We start from the raw sequence: 12,085 nt of genomic DNA on the forward strand, positions 1-12,085 counted from the left end.
TGTCCGGAAGAATGGCCGCTCAGAAGACGCTGGCTGCATGACTGGCTCCCTCCCCTCCCAGCCACCCAGCCAATGGCAGCCCAGGTTTGCTGAGGGAGCCAGTCATCGCAGGCAGCATCTTCTGAGTGGCAATTTTTCCGGCCATACACTAACGGGGCATATTTTAGAACTTTGGCACCCACTACTCTTTTATTATAAGGGAGAGATAAGTCATAAAACTGGATTGTGCAATTAGTGTGCAAAAGGGACTGAACTGTATGGTGACCACAAGCTGATGCCAACTGCCTGGACTATGAACATGCACCAAGATGAGGGAAGCCTCTTCCTGAGATGATGTGCCAGACCAAGGATGGATCCATGGGTTACCTGCCAACTCACCTGCAATGCAGCAGAGATGACCTAAGCACCCTGGCCACACACAGTGCACAGATGCCAGTAAAAGTATGTTGTAGAAGAACTGTCATGCCATGACCTGAGTACCTGGACATGGACTCCATGAGCAAACCTCTCCTTCAGCTTCTTCCCCCGCACCTTGTTGTTCCCCATTGTAGTGTCCATGACTTATCATCAGTAGGAATAAATTAATGATGAAGGGAAATCCTATTGTTTTACATCCAAATCAAACGATGGGTGGAAATGTAACCATTACTGCACTCACCAGTAGACAACCTTAAATAGCTCATTCACCTTATTTGCTAATAAAAAGTTTACAAGAGCTAGATTTGAGTATTTGATTTAATTTCCTGAAACAAAATTTGGGGGGTTAAGATTTCAAGAGTCAAAGCTCCCTTTGTCTGATACCAGATAAGCGTTGATTCTCGAAAGTTCATACCCCCAAAATCTTGTTGGTCTCTTAAGGTGCTACTGGGTGCGAATCTAACTCTTCTAGTGCAGACCAAAATGGCTGCCCTCTGAAGGTAAGCTACCTGTATTAGTAACACCCATGAAAACATGAACAAGTCATATTTATTACATATTCCCCCCTAAACTTGACACAATCACACTCAATAGTATGATATGACTGTTCCTTATCTCCTCCATAACAAGTTCACAACTAAAATACTGATAGTAAAAAGGTAAAGGTTCCCTTGCTCATCTCCATTTCAAAGCCGAAGAGCCAGTGCTGTCCGTAGACGTTTCCGTGGTCATGTGGCCGGCATGACTAAACACCAAGGTGCACGGAACGCTGTTACCTTCCCACCGAAGTGGTACCTATTTATCTACTTGCAATTTCTTGCTTTCGAACTGCTAGGTTGGCAGGAGCTGGAACTAGAGACAGGAGCTCACCCTGTCATGCGGCACCCGGGTCTCGAACTGCTGAACTACTGACCTTCCACAGCCTGCAGTTCAGCGTCTTAACCACTTGAGCCACTGCAGTAGCAATATTTATTTTTACAGTCCAAAAAAACTGACAAAAAGGTCAGTTTTTCCTACCTCAGCTGTACAGTGCTTAAGCCCTTCTCCCAAAATAGCAGGACAATTTCTGTATACCATACAAAAGACCATGTTTCTACAAATTTATTTATGTTTTAAACTTATGACAATATTTACATACGGTACATAAAAAGACCCTGGCGATCTTTGGGTTCAGCAAAAGGCTTCAGGAAAGCTAAACCTATAAAGCTGTGACATCTTTAATTAAAAAAATATATATATTTATTGTTTGTTTAGTCTGTTACATCAAATATTTGTAGCTATATACAGTTTCACCCCTCTCCTCCCTCCCTCCCTCCCTCCCTCCCTTTTAATCTTAGTCTTTTCACCCCAGCCATGGGCACAAAGAATCTTCCACTGAATGTCTTTTCTTCTTTCTTTCAGTATCCAATCTAGGTAGGTCTTCCATCTGGTCTTTATTTCCATGGATTTTTCTTCCCATGTTGTTCCCTTGTTGATTGACGCCACGATATCTGACTGTATAAAGTCAAACAAATAGTTGTGCCGGATTTCTATTGTCCATTTACTTTGCTGTGACATCTTTTCCACATGCCCTAATGACATGTTAAGACAGAAAGACAAGAGCAAAGATTTCATTCCCTGTATAACAGCATGGTGAGAAGACAGCTCCCATCATTCAGAGGGTGGTGGAGAAAGGTGCACATGTGTGTGGAGCATAATATATGGAGTCCACTTGTGCCAACCAAGATCTCTGAATGAGGTTCAGCTACCCAGATGCTGGATATTTGAGCCTTGCTCCTCGAGAAGATCTCACACAAGGTCTAGTCTGGAACGATGAGTTACATGAAGATTACCATGACTGAATCTGGTTTGCAACATTCAACAATTGATCATACAGGAAAATTATATATTATCAAAATTATAAATTAAGTTGACTTCTTCAGAGTAAAGACAGTAGGTGGCATTCCATCTGACTGTTGTTGAAAACACCTCTTCTTCATGTCCGGCGTTTTGATTTCTTCCCTGCTAAAGAAAAGAACAGAAATCAAATCACAATCACATATAGGCCCCCGGGGGGGGGGGGGGGGGGAATGCGCAGCCTAAGTGTGGCTTTTGGAAGCTGCACCAAAATACACATGCAGCGGCGGGATCACACGGATCCCCTGAGCTGCGGTGCTGTTGCTCCCTGGCATGATCAGATGCTGGGGAGGAAGCCACGGTCCAGACCGAGGCAGCCAGTTGTGCATACGTGCGCATGTGCAGTTCGGCCAGGAGCCGAGGATGAGCCGGCAGAAGGACGCGCCGGCAATCCCACGGCCGCCCTTGCCACGGCCTTTCAGGTAAGACCACCTCCATTGGTGGTTCTTTTATGCAGCGGGTTTTCGGGGCTAGGGACGGATCGGGGACGGGTGCGCGCTGCTTCCCAGATGTTGCGGTGAGATCACACCCGTTTGCTGTGCCCCCGATCCGTCCCTCTCCCGGGCCAAACCCCTCCGTGTGACCGGGACCATATTTGATCACTCTATTCACTGTAGTAGCAATAGCTGTGTGGGCAAGGTGGGGTTCCCCTCTTTCTGAAAAAAGCCAGATCTTATCCACTGTTTGGCCATGGAAAGAAAGTGCAGTGAAATAAGTTTACCATTGGAAAAGTCATTAAACTTTGCTTCCAGTAGATTTGATTTTCTGCATAAATGAGTTTGCACAATTTTGTATTTCTGGTGGACAACTAGTTTGACTGTGGTTGTTTTGAAGGGGTGGTAGGTAGCTATTCCCCTCATTCTGCTTCACCTTTCCCACCCCAGTCTGTCTCTTCACAACATTCACTGTCTTCTTCCTAAAGCCACCTTCAGCAGGTCTGGAGAGGCAGTGTATCAGTTTTCTAAATAAATAAATAGAGAGGCCATGGGGCTAGGAGGGGAAATGGTGTCCTTTACACTGCTTCAAAGGACAACAGGATGTTTTTCTGACTTCACTAGGGTAGCTAGCTGGATGGCACCCACCAACAACATTCTCAATTTGGTCTGCATGAAGCTGCTCAAGTCTGCTTCCACGTGTGTGGATTGCCCATGTTGCGTTCATCACTGTCACTGTTCCTTGCCAACAGGAGCTTCCATATGTGGGAGTTTTATATGCACACTGGGGTATGTTTTCCCCAACTTTCCCTCCCACATGTGCTGCACAGTGACTGTACTGGTTCTCAAGAGCACGGTCATTCTGGCTGTCTGGCTGTTTTGTTCTTTTATTCATGCATGCGCTACAGCACTATAATGGCTGTATTAAGATTTGTAATAGATACATGGTGGTGGATTGCTACAGCTACAGTTACCAGTTACCAGGTTTTGTTCAAAATGCCCTTTGGTGGCATGGCAGGAAACAAATGCTGGGGGAATGGTGCCTGTGAGGGGCTGACGGTGGGGAAATGGTGGTGATCTAGGCAAGGAAATGCATACCATTCCTTTCAGATAATGTGCTAACACGCTAGGACTGCCTTCTTTCCAAAAAGATCAGTGTAAAGCACGCTTGAGAAAGAGCATACTAAAGATGGGGAAAGCTGAGAAAAGGATGATTACATCATGGGCAAGCTCCCCCCCCCCCAAAAAAAAAGCTGCAGTGTGGAAACTGCAAGATCATCCCTAGAGTCCTTCTACACTGGTGATCTATTGTTCGCTACTGGGATAATCTTTCAGTCCTCCACCTCCCCTTACAGAATGGGTGGAGTGGTGGTGGATAGCCAGTTTGATGTAGTGGTTAAGTGTGTGGACTCTAATCTGGGAGAACCAGGTTTGATTCCCCACTCTTCCACTTGCACCTGCTGGATGACCTTGGGCAAGCCATAGCTCTGTCAGGGCTGTTCTTGAAAGAGCAGTTTCTGTCAAGAGTTCTCTCAGCCCCACCTACCTCACAGGGTGTTTGTTGTGGGGAGGGGAATGGAAAGGAGTTTGTAAGACGCTCTGAGACTCTGAATGAAGGGCAGGGTATAAATCCAGTCTCGTCTTCTACCACCAAAAGATGACCCATGATCTTTTTACTTAACACATTCTGTGGAATCAACAGATTAACAGGTCCCTGTGCCATGGACAATCCAGTTTTATGCATTTTTACAAGGAAGTTAGTCTCCATGGGTTGGATACAGAATAAATTTTCTGCTCACGCAAGGTACTTTTGTCAGTGTAACAGAATGTTCCTGCTTTACCCCATGCTACAGCCCATTATTCTCCCGGAAATGCTTCTCCTGTGGCACAGGGTACCTTCAGGAACAGCATGAGTGTCTAATTGTGGTGTGGGGTGCTGCAGCAGGAAGAGGGAATTGGTGGAAATTACCCCATCCCTTCCATTAGCAGAAAAGGTAGTCTGAATCCAACCCACTGAGTTCAACATGATAGCAGGATTTCCTCCCATTTGTGAAGCCTATTTAGTTTACAAAAATGTACTCCTCTCCAAGCACTTAGAGTTGAATCAATGCCCATAACAATACCCTGACCTTAATGGCGCAGGCTAGCCTGATCTTGTTGGAACTTGGAAGCTAAGCAGGGTGAGCCTGGGTTTAGTGCTTGGATGGGAGACCCCCACAGAAGTCAAGGGTTGCTATGCAGAGTCAGGCAACGGCAAATCCCCGCTGTTTGCCTCTTGCCTTGAAAACTCCATGAGGAGTTGCCATAAGTTAGCTGCAACTTGATTGCATTTTACATGCATACTAATTAGGCTTGCCAAGTCCCCCCGGGGGGCAAGGAAACCCCCGCCCCAGAGGCCCGTTCCCTGCCGTCAGCGGATTGGGCCCCGGGGGGAACCCCACCCCGATGTGCATGTCACCCGGAAGTGGCGTGACCACGCCGGGCACGCTGGGGGCGGGGTTCACGGTCATCCGAGGGAAAACTCTATAGGAGTCCCCCGCTGTGGCAAGAAAACCACTTGGCAACCCTAATGCTAATGCCTATAACTTGCTATCAAAGCCAAAGGAAAGCAGCATACCTTTCTTACAGATTTTGATACAATCTTTCATCCTTGCAAAATTGTTTTCGTTTCCTCCGCATCCAGTATAGATGAATTTTTCACAGGTTTTTGTTTTTCTGTTGTAGTAAAAGCGAGTTACTGAACCTGAACATGTCCCTTCATCTTTAGGGCTATAGCAAAATGAGGGTCCATCTTAAAATGTAAAAAAAAGATACCGGTAAGTTAATGAGCACGATCAGTGTTGCTCAGTAAACGATTATCATAGTGAAGAGTTCAAAACCAATAAAAGCCTGACTCCAAACATAAGTTACTTTGATATATTTAGATATTCTCCATGCTGAACCCCCCTCCCCTGGGTATTTTCCCAATTTCTGTATGTCAAAAGCAAAAGCAAAGGGTAGCAATTTTGACTTTTAGAGGAGATTCCGTGCTGTAACTGCTATTTTGAATTATAGACCTGTCTAAATTTTATCCAGAGTTATGACCTTTCCATGAAGCTTGTAACTAAGATGGTCAAACAACTGCAGAATTCAATGAATTAAATCTTTTTTTTCCTTTTCACCAATTATGGGACTATCCCTATGGCCTTTCTAAGTGCATTTATTGGCTTTCTTCCACAAACAAATTCAAGGATGTCTCAAAGGGTGGATGTCCTAGAGGGTGAAGTGAATGTACAAAATATCCCCCACAACCTATTCGAATGCTAGCATATCCATATAGAAGCACTGATGATTCACTGATAGACTGGGGGAGATATCATAAGTTAGGGTACTTCCTGAAGAGACAGAGATTCAACAATTAGCATGTGCTGATTGCTAGAAAAAAATCTTCATCTCTCTCTTTCTTTCCTAGTGCATCCAAAACTTATTAAAGAAGGGAGTAAAAGATACCCATTTTCTAAAGTCATAAATATTTTCAGACATCTAACAGTAGAAACTTAGGCATGCTGTTTGCTTGACAGTAAAAGCCAATATTCTAGCACAGACATGGGAGAAAATATCTTCAGGTTTGAACTTAGGAAGGGCACTTAAAATGGAGCCAGAAACATAGAATCATAGAGTCATCTAGTCCAACCTCCTGCACAATTCAGGAAATTCACAAATCTCCCCTGCACCCCCAGTGACCCATGCTCCATGCCCAGAAGAGGGCAACCCCCCCCAAACTCTCCATGATCCCAGGCCAAACTGGCCTGGAGAAAAATTGCTTCCTGACCCCAAAGAGGCAATCAGCATTTCCCTGAGTGTGTAAGCAAGGGCCACGAGAACTAAGCACTAATGTAACTCTTCCTGCCCTCCCTCTCATGATCTGCCTAAGCATTGCTGTCAGATGGCCATCTAGCCTCTATATGTAAACCTCCAAAGAAGGAGACCCCACCACCTCCCGAGGAACCCTGTTCCAGTGAGGAACTACTCTGTCAGGAATGTTTAGCTGAAAACTCTTCTGATTTAATTTCAACCTGTTGGTTCTCGTCCGACCTTCTGAGGCAACAGAAAACAACTCTGCATGATCCTGTATATGACAGCCCTTCAAGTACTTGAAGGTGCTTATCATACCACCTCTCAGTCATCTCCACTCCAGACTAAGCATACCAAGCTCCTTCTACATTTCCTCATAGGATGGTCTCCAGCCCCCTCACCATCTTTGTTTCCCTCCTCTAGATATGTTCCGGCTTGTCTGTATCTTTCTTAAATTGTGGTGCCCCAAACTGAACACAATACTCTAGGTGAGGTCTAACCAGAGGAGAGTAAAGCGATACTATCACTTTGCGTGATCTGGACACTGTACTTCTGTTGATACAGCCCAAAATCACATTTGCCTTTTTAGCTACCACATCATACTACTGACTCTTGTTCAGTGTATGGTCTACTAAGGCCCCGGTCACACGGGAAGTTTTGCCCTGCAAGAGGGATGGCTCGGGGGCACAGCAAATGGGCACGATCACAACGCAACATCTGGGAAGCAGCATGCACCCGTTCCTGATCCGTCTCTTCAGCCCGAAAACACGCATTAAAAAAAACCTAGGAAAGAGTACTACCAACCTGAAACGCCGCAGCAAGCACGGCCATGGGATCGCCAGCGTGCCCGTCTTTAGCAGCATTCGAGGCTCCTGGCCGAACTGCGCATACACACACATGCGCAGCCGGCTGCCTCACTCTCCCTTCCATGGCTCCCCCCCCCCCGGCATATGATCGTGCCGGGGAGCAACTGCGCAGCGGCTCAGGGGATCTGTCTGCCACGCGTCTCTTTTGGTGTGGCTCTAAAAAGCCACACTTTGGCTGCGCCAATTTCCCCCGTGTGACTGGGGCCCTCGACACCTATATCCTTTTCACACATACCTGCCAAGACTTTCTTACTGTGCCAGTCTGACTAGGCTACAAAACCTAAAAGGAGGTATGCAGATAGGAATAAGTCTGATCCTGAATGTCTGAAGTCACCAGCAGTAAGAAACATTTTCAGCTCTCACCCCAATGGTGTTCCCATAGGTAGCTCTTTTGTTAAAATGTTGAGACAAGCAAAGACTCCCATTCATTTCCGGCAGAAAAAAAAAGTAGGAATGATGTTACTATGGCATCAAGCCATGTCTCTGATGCTTGGTGGCTCACAGATCCTAAAGGCATCCTCATCCACCTTGCAAAGATTACTCAAAGATGCAGGAGAGAATCTTCTCTTCTCATACCAGTTTGGTGTAGTGGTTAAGTGTTAAGTGTGCGGACTCTAATCTGGGAGAACCGGGTTTGATTCCCCACTCCTCCACTTGCACCTGCTGATGTGACCTTGGGTCAGTCACAAGCTCTGGCACAGCTGTCCTTGAAAAAGAGCAGTTTGTGTCAGAGTTCTCTCAGCCCCACCCACCTCACAGGGTGTCTGTTGTGGGGAGGGGAAGGGAAAGGAGTTTATAAGCCGCTCTGAGACTTCAAGTGAAGGGCGGGGTATAAATCCAATCTCTTCTTCTTCTTCTTCATACCCAAGAAAAAACAAAAACTGCTACAAAATGTGTTTAGGGGGGATGAGGCAGGGCCTGTAGGTGAAAGATCACGTTCGTAAGGCAGACCAGGTAGACCAGGCTTTGATTTTCAGTTTCCACAGCAGTGGTCTCTAAGATGGAGGGGGTGAGAGGGGGAAAAAAAGCAAGGGACATGGGCAGGGGGGCTGATGCAGGCTAGAGTTTCCATTTATTCCCTACCAATCAAACTAGGCCCTTGCATCATTAAAAACAAATCCTTACTTGTCTGAGGAAGGCAGAAGTCCATACAGGAATCTTTACTGTCAAATCGGTTATCATTCCCAAGACATCCTCCGTAGTAAAATTTCTCACAGGCCATTGAACTGAGGTTGAAGAAGTATTTCGGTATTAAAGCTCTGCACATCCCTTCGTCAGATTCCAGTCGGCATATTTTGGGAACTTCTGAAATGAAAAGGATTGAACAGATCATCTCAGTTAAACTTACAAACCATGTTTTTGGATCTCCACATTCCCAGCGGAGTTTTTGTGTGGCTCAGTCCTTCTCCCACGGATGTTCAGACAGAGGCTCCATCGTATTTCCAAGCACAGAACATTTCACCACATGTTAAAATAGTGTAGCAGTCGGAGTGTCAGGGATGGCTGGCTCAGATCCTTGGCTCAACCATGGAAGCCTGCCGGGTGACCCTGGGCCTGTCACAAATCACTCATTCTGACCTACCCTCACAACGTTGTTGTGAGGATTAAGTGGACGAACAGGGAATGAGGTGAAAAGTTGCTTTGAGTCCCTGATCAGGGAGAAAAGTGGAATATAAAAGATAAGAATGATGTCAAAAGTTCATGGTGTCCAAAAAATGGGAGATTGTGTTATCTGCTTTCATAGTTAGCAGATACAGAGTCTCCAGGTTGGCATATGATATGTTTAAAACAGTTATTCTGGTAGTTTTCCTCACGACCATTTATGGTAACTGTCTCTATGGCTAAAAACCTCCCACTGTCTGAAGCATCTTCCTTCTGTTGTATTAAAAACTGCCATTTCCCCATTAACAGCATCTACTGTTTCCTTCTCTTTCCCGCCCCAAAAGCTTTCTTGCATTTCCCAAGATCCTGACCCATCAGGTCTGCTCTGCAGTATTCTTCCCCCCCTCCATCGACTTTGCCTGCGGCTGGATCTAAGCATTCGACAAGATGATGGAATCCTGAGAAGGCAGAAAATACAGCTTGGGGAATACGTTCCTACTTGAAAAGCAATTTTAACTATTTTTTAAAACTTAGTAAATGTAGAAACGCAGCATGCTTGTGTGTACAGTGCTGGAATCTGCCTCCTGATGCGCCACTATGCCACTTCTGACATTCTCTGTTACTCATTCTCTCCCATAAACTCACACAAAAGCCAGTTTGAAGTAGTGCAGTTCAGTCTGCCACCTCATTACTGTGCATGCATAGATGCAGGCCCTCCCAAGCAACGCATCTCGAGCACAGATCCAAAACAGGAACTTATTTCTGTCCTCTCATGAACTCTCCATGCACTTGACACACAGTTGGCCCACCCTAGTTTATGAGGTTCAAGGGACATTTCAGGAGGTCGCAAGACGTTGGTTTAGAAGCAGTGAAAGGAAACACTGCAGCAGAATCAAATTTCTGTAGGGCTTAAATTATATGACATGAACGACACCTTGAGTATGATCAGCATGCAATCATTAAACAAAGAAAGTTTTCAAAATCTAGATCTGCACCGATCAGAAACCAGCAGTGATGTTGAATTAAGCAATGGAAACGAGGCAATGGTCTGCAGTCTCAGAGATAGAAGAACATGTCGGCAATGGAAATGTCTCAGGACAAGAACCCACAATTCAGTTGGTGGGGTGACTTACTTCTGATCATCCAGCAAGTTTTCTCACAATCTTCCTCACTTAGAAAGTTATTGGCATTCCCCTCACAACCGCCGTAGGTAAACTTCTCACAAGTCTGCGTGTATCGGTCATAAAACCACCTTTCATGAATAGCCCGGCAGGGTCCTTTAAGAGGTGGCTGCAAGCAGATCTCGCTGTTGTCTGTGTGAAAAAGATTGAGAAGGTGCCTTAGTTATCCACCACTTGGACCAACAGAGCTTTGCGTGGGGGAGAAGGGAAATCATACAACCACTTCCATAACAGCATTCTTGGCAACAAAGCAGTTTGGGCACAAAAATGAAAAAGGGGGGGGGGGGGGGGAGTATCATCCCTGACCCCACACAAAAAGAGTCCAGTAAGTGAAAGTAAGCTATGTAAGTGAAACGTTCATGGATTAAAGAGGTTTGTGATTGACTTACACAACAGCTGTCAGCCTAAACTTTCTTTTGAAAACTGGGCCCTGCATATACCCAAATAAGTACAGTTACAATGAACAATCCTCCAGAATGCTATATTTTTGTTTTCGGGAAATACATCCCTATATTACATCCTCTACCATTGCCCTTTCTTACGTCAACTAGATCCCAAGCACGTGTCTTGTTGGGTTGCGGGGGGAGGGGGTAGAAAGCGCAGAAAGTTGTAAGGCGCATCGCACTCTTAGTCCACCGAGCAAAACGACGCGAGAAGAGCCCCTTAGAGCGACCCTCGAAGTCTCTCGCAAAGCGATTACCTTTCCTGGCCGCCTGGGGACAGACGTGCCCCAGAAGCAGCAAGAGCCAGCCTGCCAGCGACACGACCCGCGGGGTCCTAGAGGGCAGCCTCATAGCTAGCGAGGATGGTCCTTCCCGGAGTGCGCTGCAGATGGAGAGAGGGCGAGAGGGCGTTTAGCGGCCCCTGCCCCATCCAGCCCCCTTTATACGCGCCCAGACATCCCTGACCCCACACAAAAAGAGTCCAGTAAGTGAAAGTAAGCTATGTAAGTGAAACGTTCATGGATTAAAGAGGTTTGTGATTGACTTACACAACAGCTGTCAGCCTAAACTTTCTTTTGAAAACTGGGCCCTGCATATACCCAAATAAGTACAGTTACAATGAACAATCCTCCAGAATGCTATATTTTTGTTTTCGGGAAATACATCCCTATATTACATCCTCTACCATTGCCCTTTCTTACGTCAACTAGATCCCAAGCACGTGTCTTGTTGGGTTGCGGGGGGAGGGGGTAGAAAGCGCAGAAAGTTGTAAGGCGCATCGCACTCTTAGTCCACCGAGCAAAACGACGCGAGAAGAGCCCCTTAGAGCGACCCTCGAAGTCTCTCGCAAAGCGATTACCTTTCCTGGCCGCCTGGGGACAGACGTGCCCCAGAAGCAGCAAGAGCCAGCCTGCCAGCGACACGACCCGCGGGGTCCTAGAGGGCAGCTGCATACCGAGCGAGGATGGTCCTTCCCGGAGTGCGCGGCAGATGAAGAGAGGCCGAGAGGGCGTTTAGCGGCCCCTGTCCCATCCAGCCCCCTTTATACGCGCCCAGGCTCTCCTGCCCCCGCCTCCTTCCCTCCCGCGGGGTGTATGGAGGAGGAGGAGCGCTGATTCACACCACTTTCTGGAAGGCGATGCGAGTCCTTGGCGGCTGCCTGCTAGCGCCGCGCGTCATCGGCCTTTCCCCCAAAGTAATGCTCGGCTGGCTAGTAGTGTGGGGGAGGCCGAGAGGTGGGGAGAGGAGAAGGGGGGCCACCAGGGGCGACGAAACCGGGACATCCCCGTGTCTGTTAAATCAAGCCTGGGGCTTTTCTTCTTTTTCTCTTTTTTGCAGGACACCAAGTTGTACAAACTTTCCCCTTTGGGTCTACAGTTCCATCCAAGTCAGCAGAACTTTGGCGAAAACGA

General features: G+C 46.8%; 1 protein-coding gene across 3 annotated transcripts; it reads right to left on the reverse strand.

Moving 5' to 3' along the window:
* Positions 1 to 1,835: 1,835 nt before the first annotated feature.
* On the reverse strand, positions 1,836 to 11,688 carry TFPI2 (tissue factor pathway inhibitor 2). 3 transcript variants are annotated; one of them, XM_015420201.1, is made up of 5 exons: positions 11,533 to 11,688; positions 10,183 to 10,362; positions 8,573 to 8,752; positions 5,365 to 5,538; positions 1,836 to 2,421 (listed from the first exon to the last, which is right to left on the reverse strand). In XM_015420201.1, the coding sequence occupies exons 1-5, from the start codon at positions 11,624 to 11,626 to the stop codon at positions 2,393 to 2,395; spliced, it is 657 nt and encodes a 218-aa protein (XP_015275687.1). In that variant the 5' UTR covers positions 11,627 to 11,688; the 3' UTR covers positions 1,836 to 2,392. The 3 variants fall into 3 exon arrangements, with proteins under 3 accessions (XP_015275687.1, XP_015275688.1, XP_015275686.1); XM_015420202.1 differs by lacking the exon at positions 11,533 to 11,688 and adding an exon at positions 10,931 to 11,069 and having other exon boundaries at positions 1,836 to 2,418; XM_015420200.1 differs by lacking the exon at positions 11,533 to 11,688 and adding an exon at positions 10,931 to 11,069.
* Positions 11,689 to 12,085: the final 397 nt, after the last annotated feature.

Source organism: Gekko japonicus, unplaced genomic scaffold, assembly GCF_001447785.1.
Source record: "Gekko japonicus isolate JY-2015 unplaced genomic scaffold, Gekko_japonicus_V1.1 scaffold154, whole genome shotgun sequence".
Lineage (NCBI taxonomy): Eukaryota > Metazoa > Chordata > Lepidosauria > Squamata > Gekkonidae > Gekko > Gekko japonicus.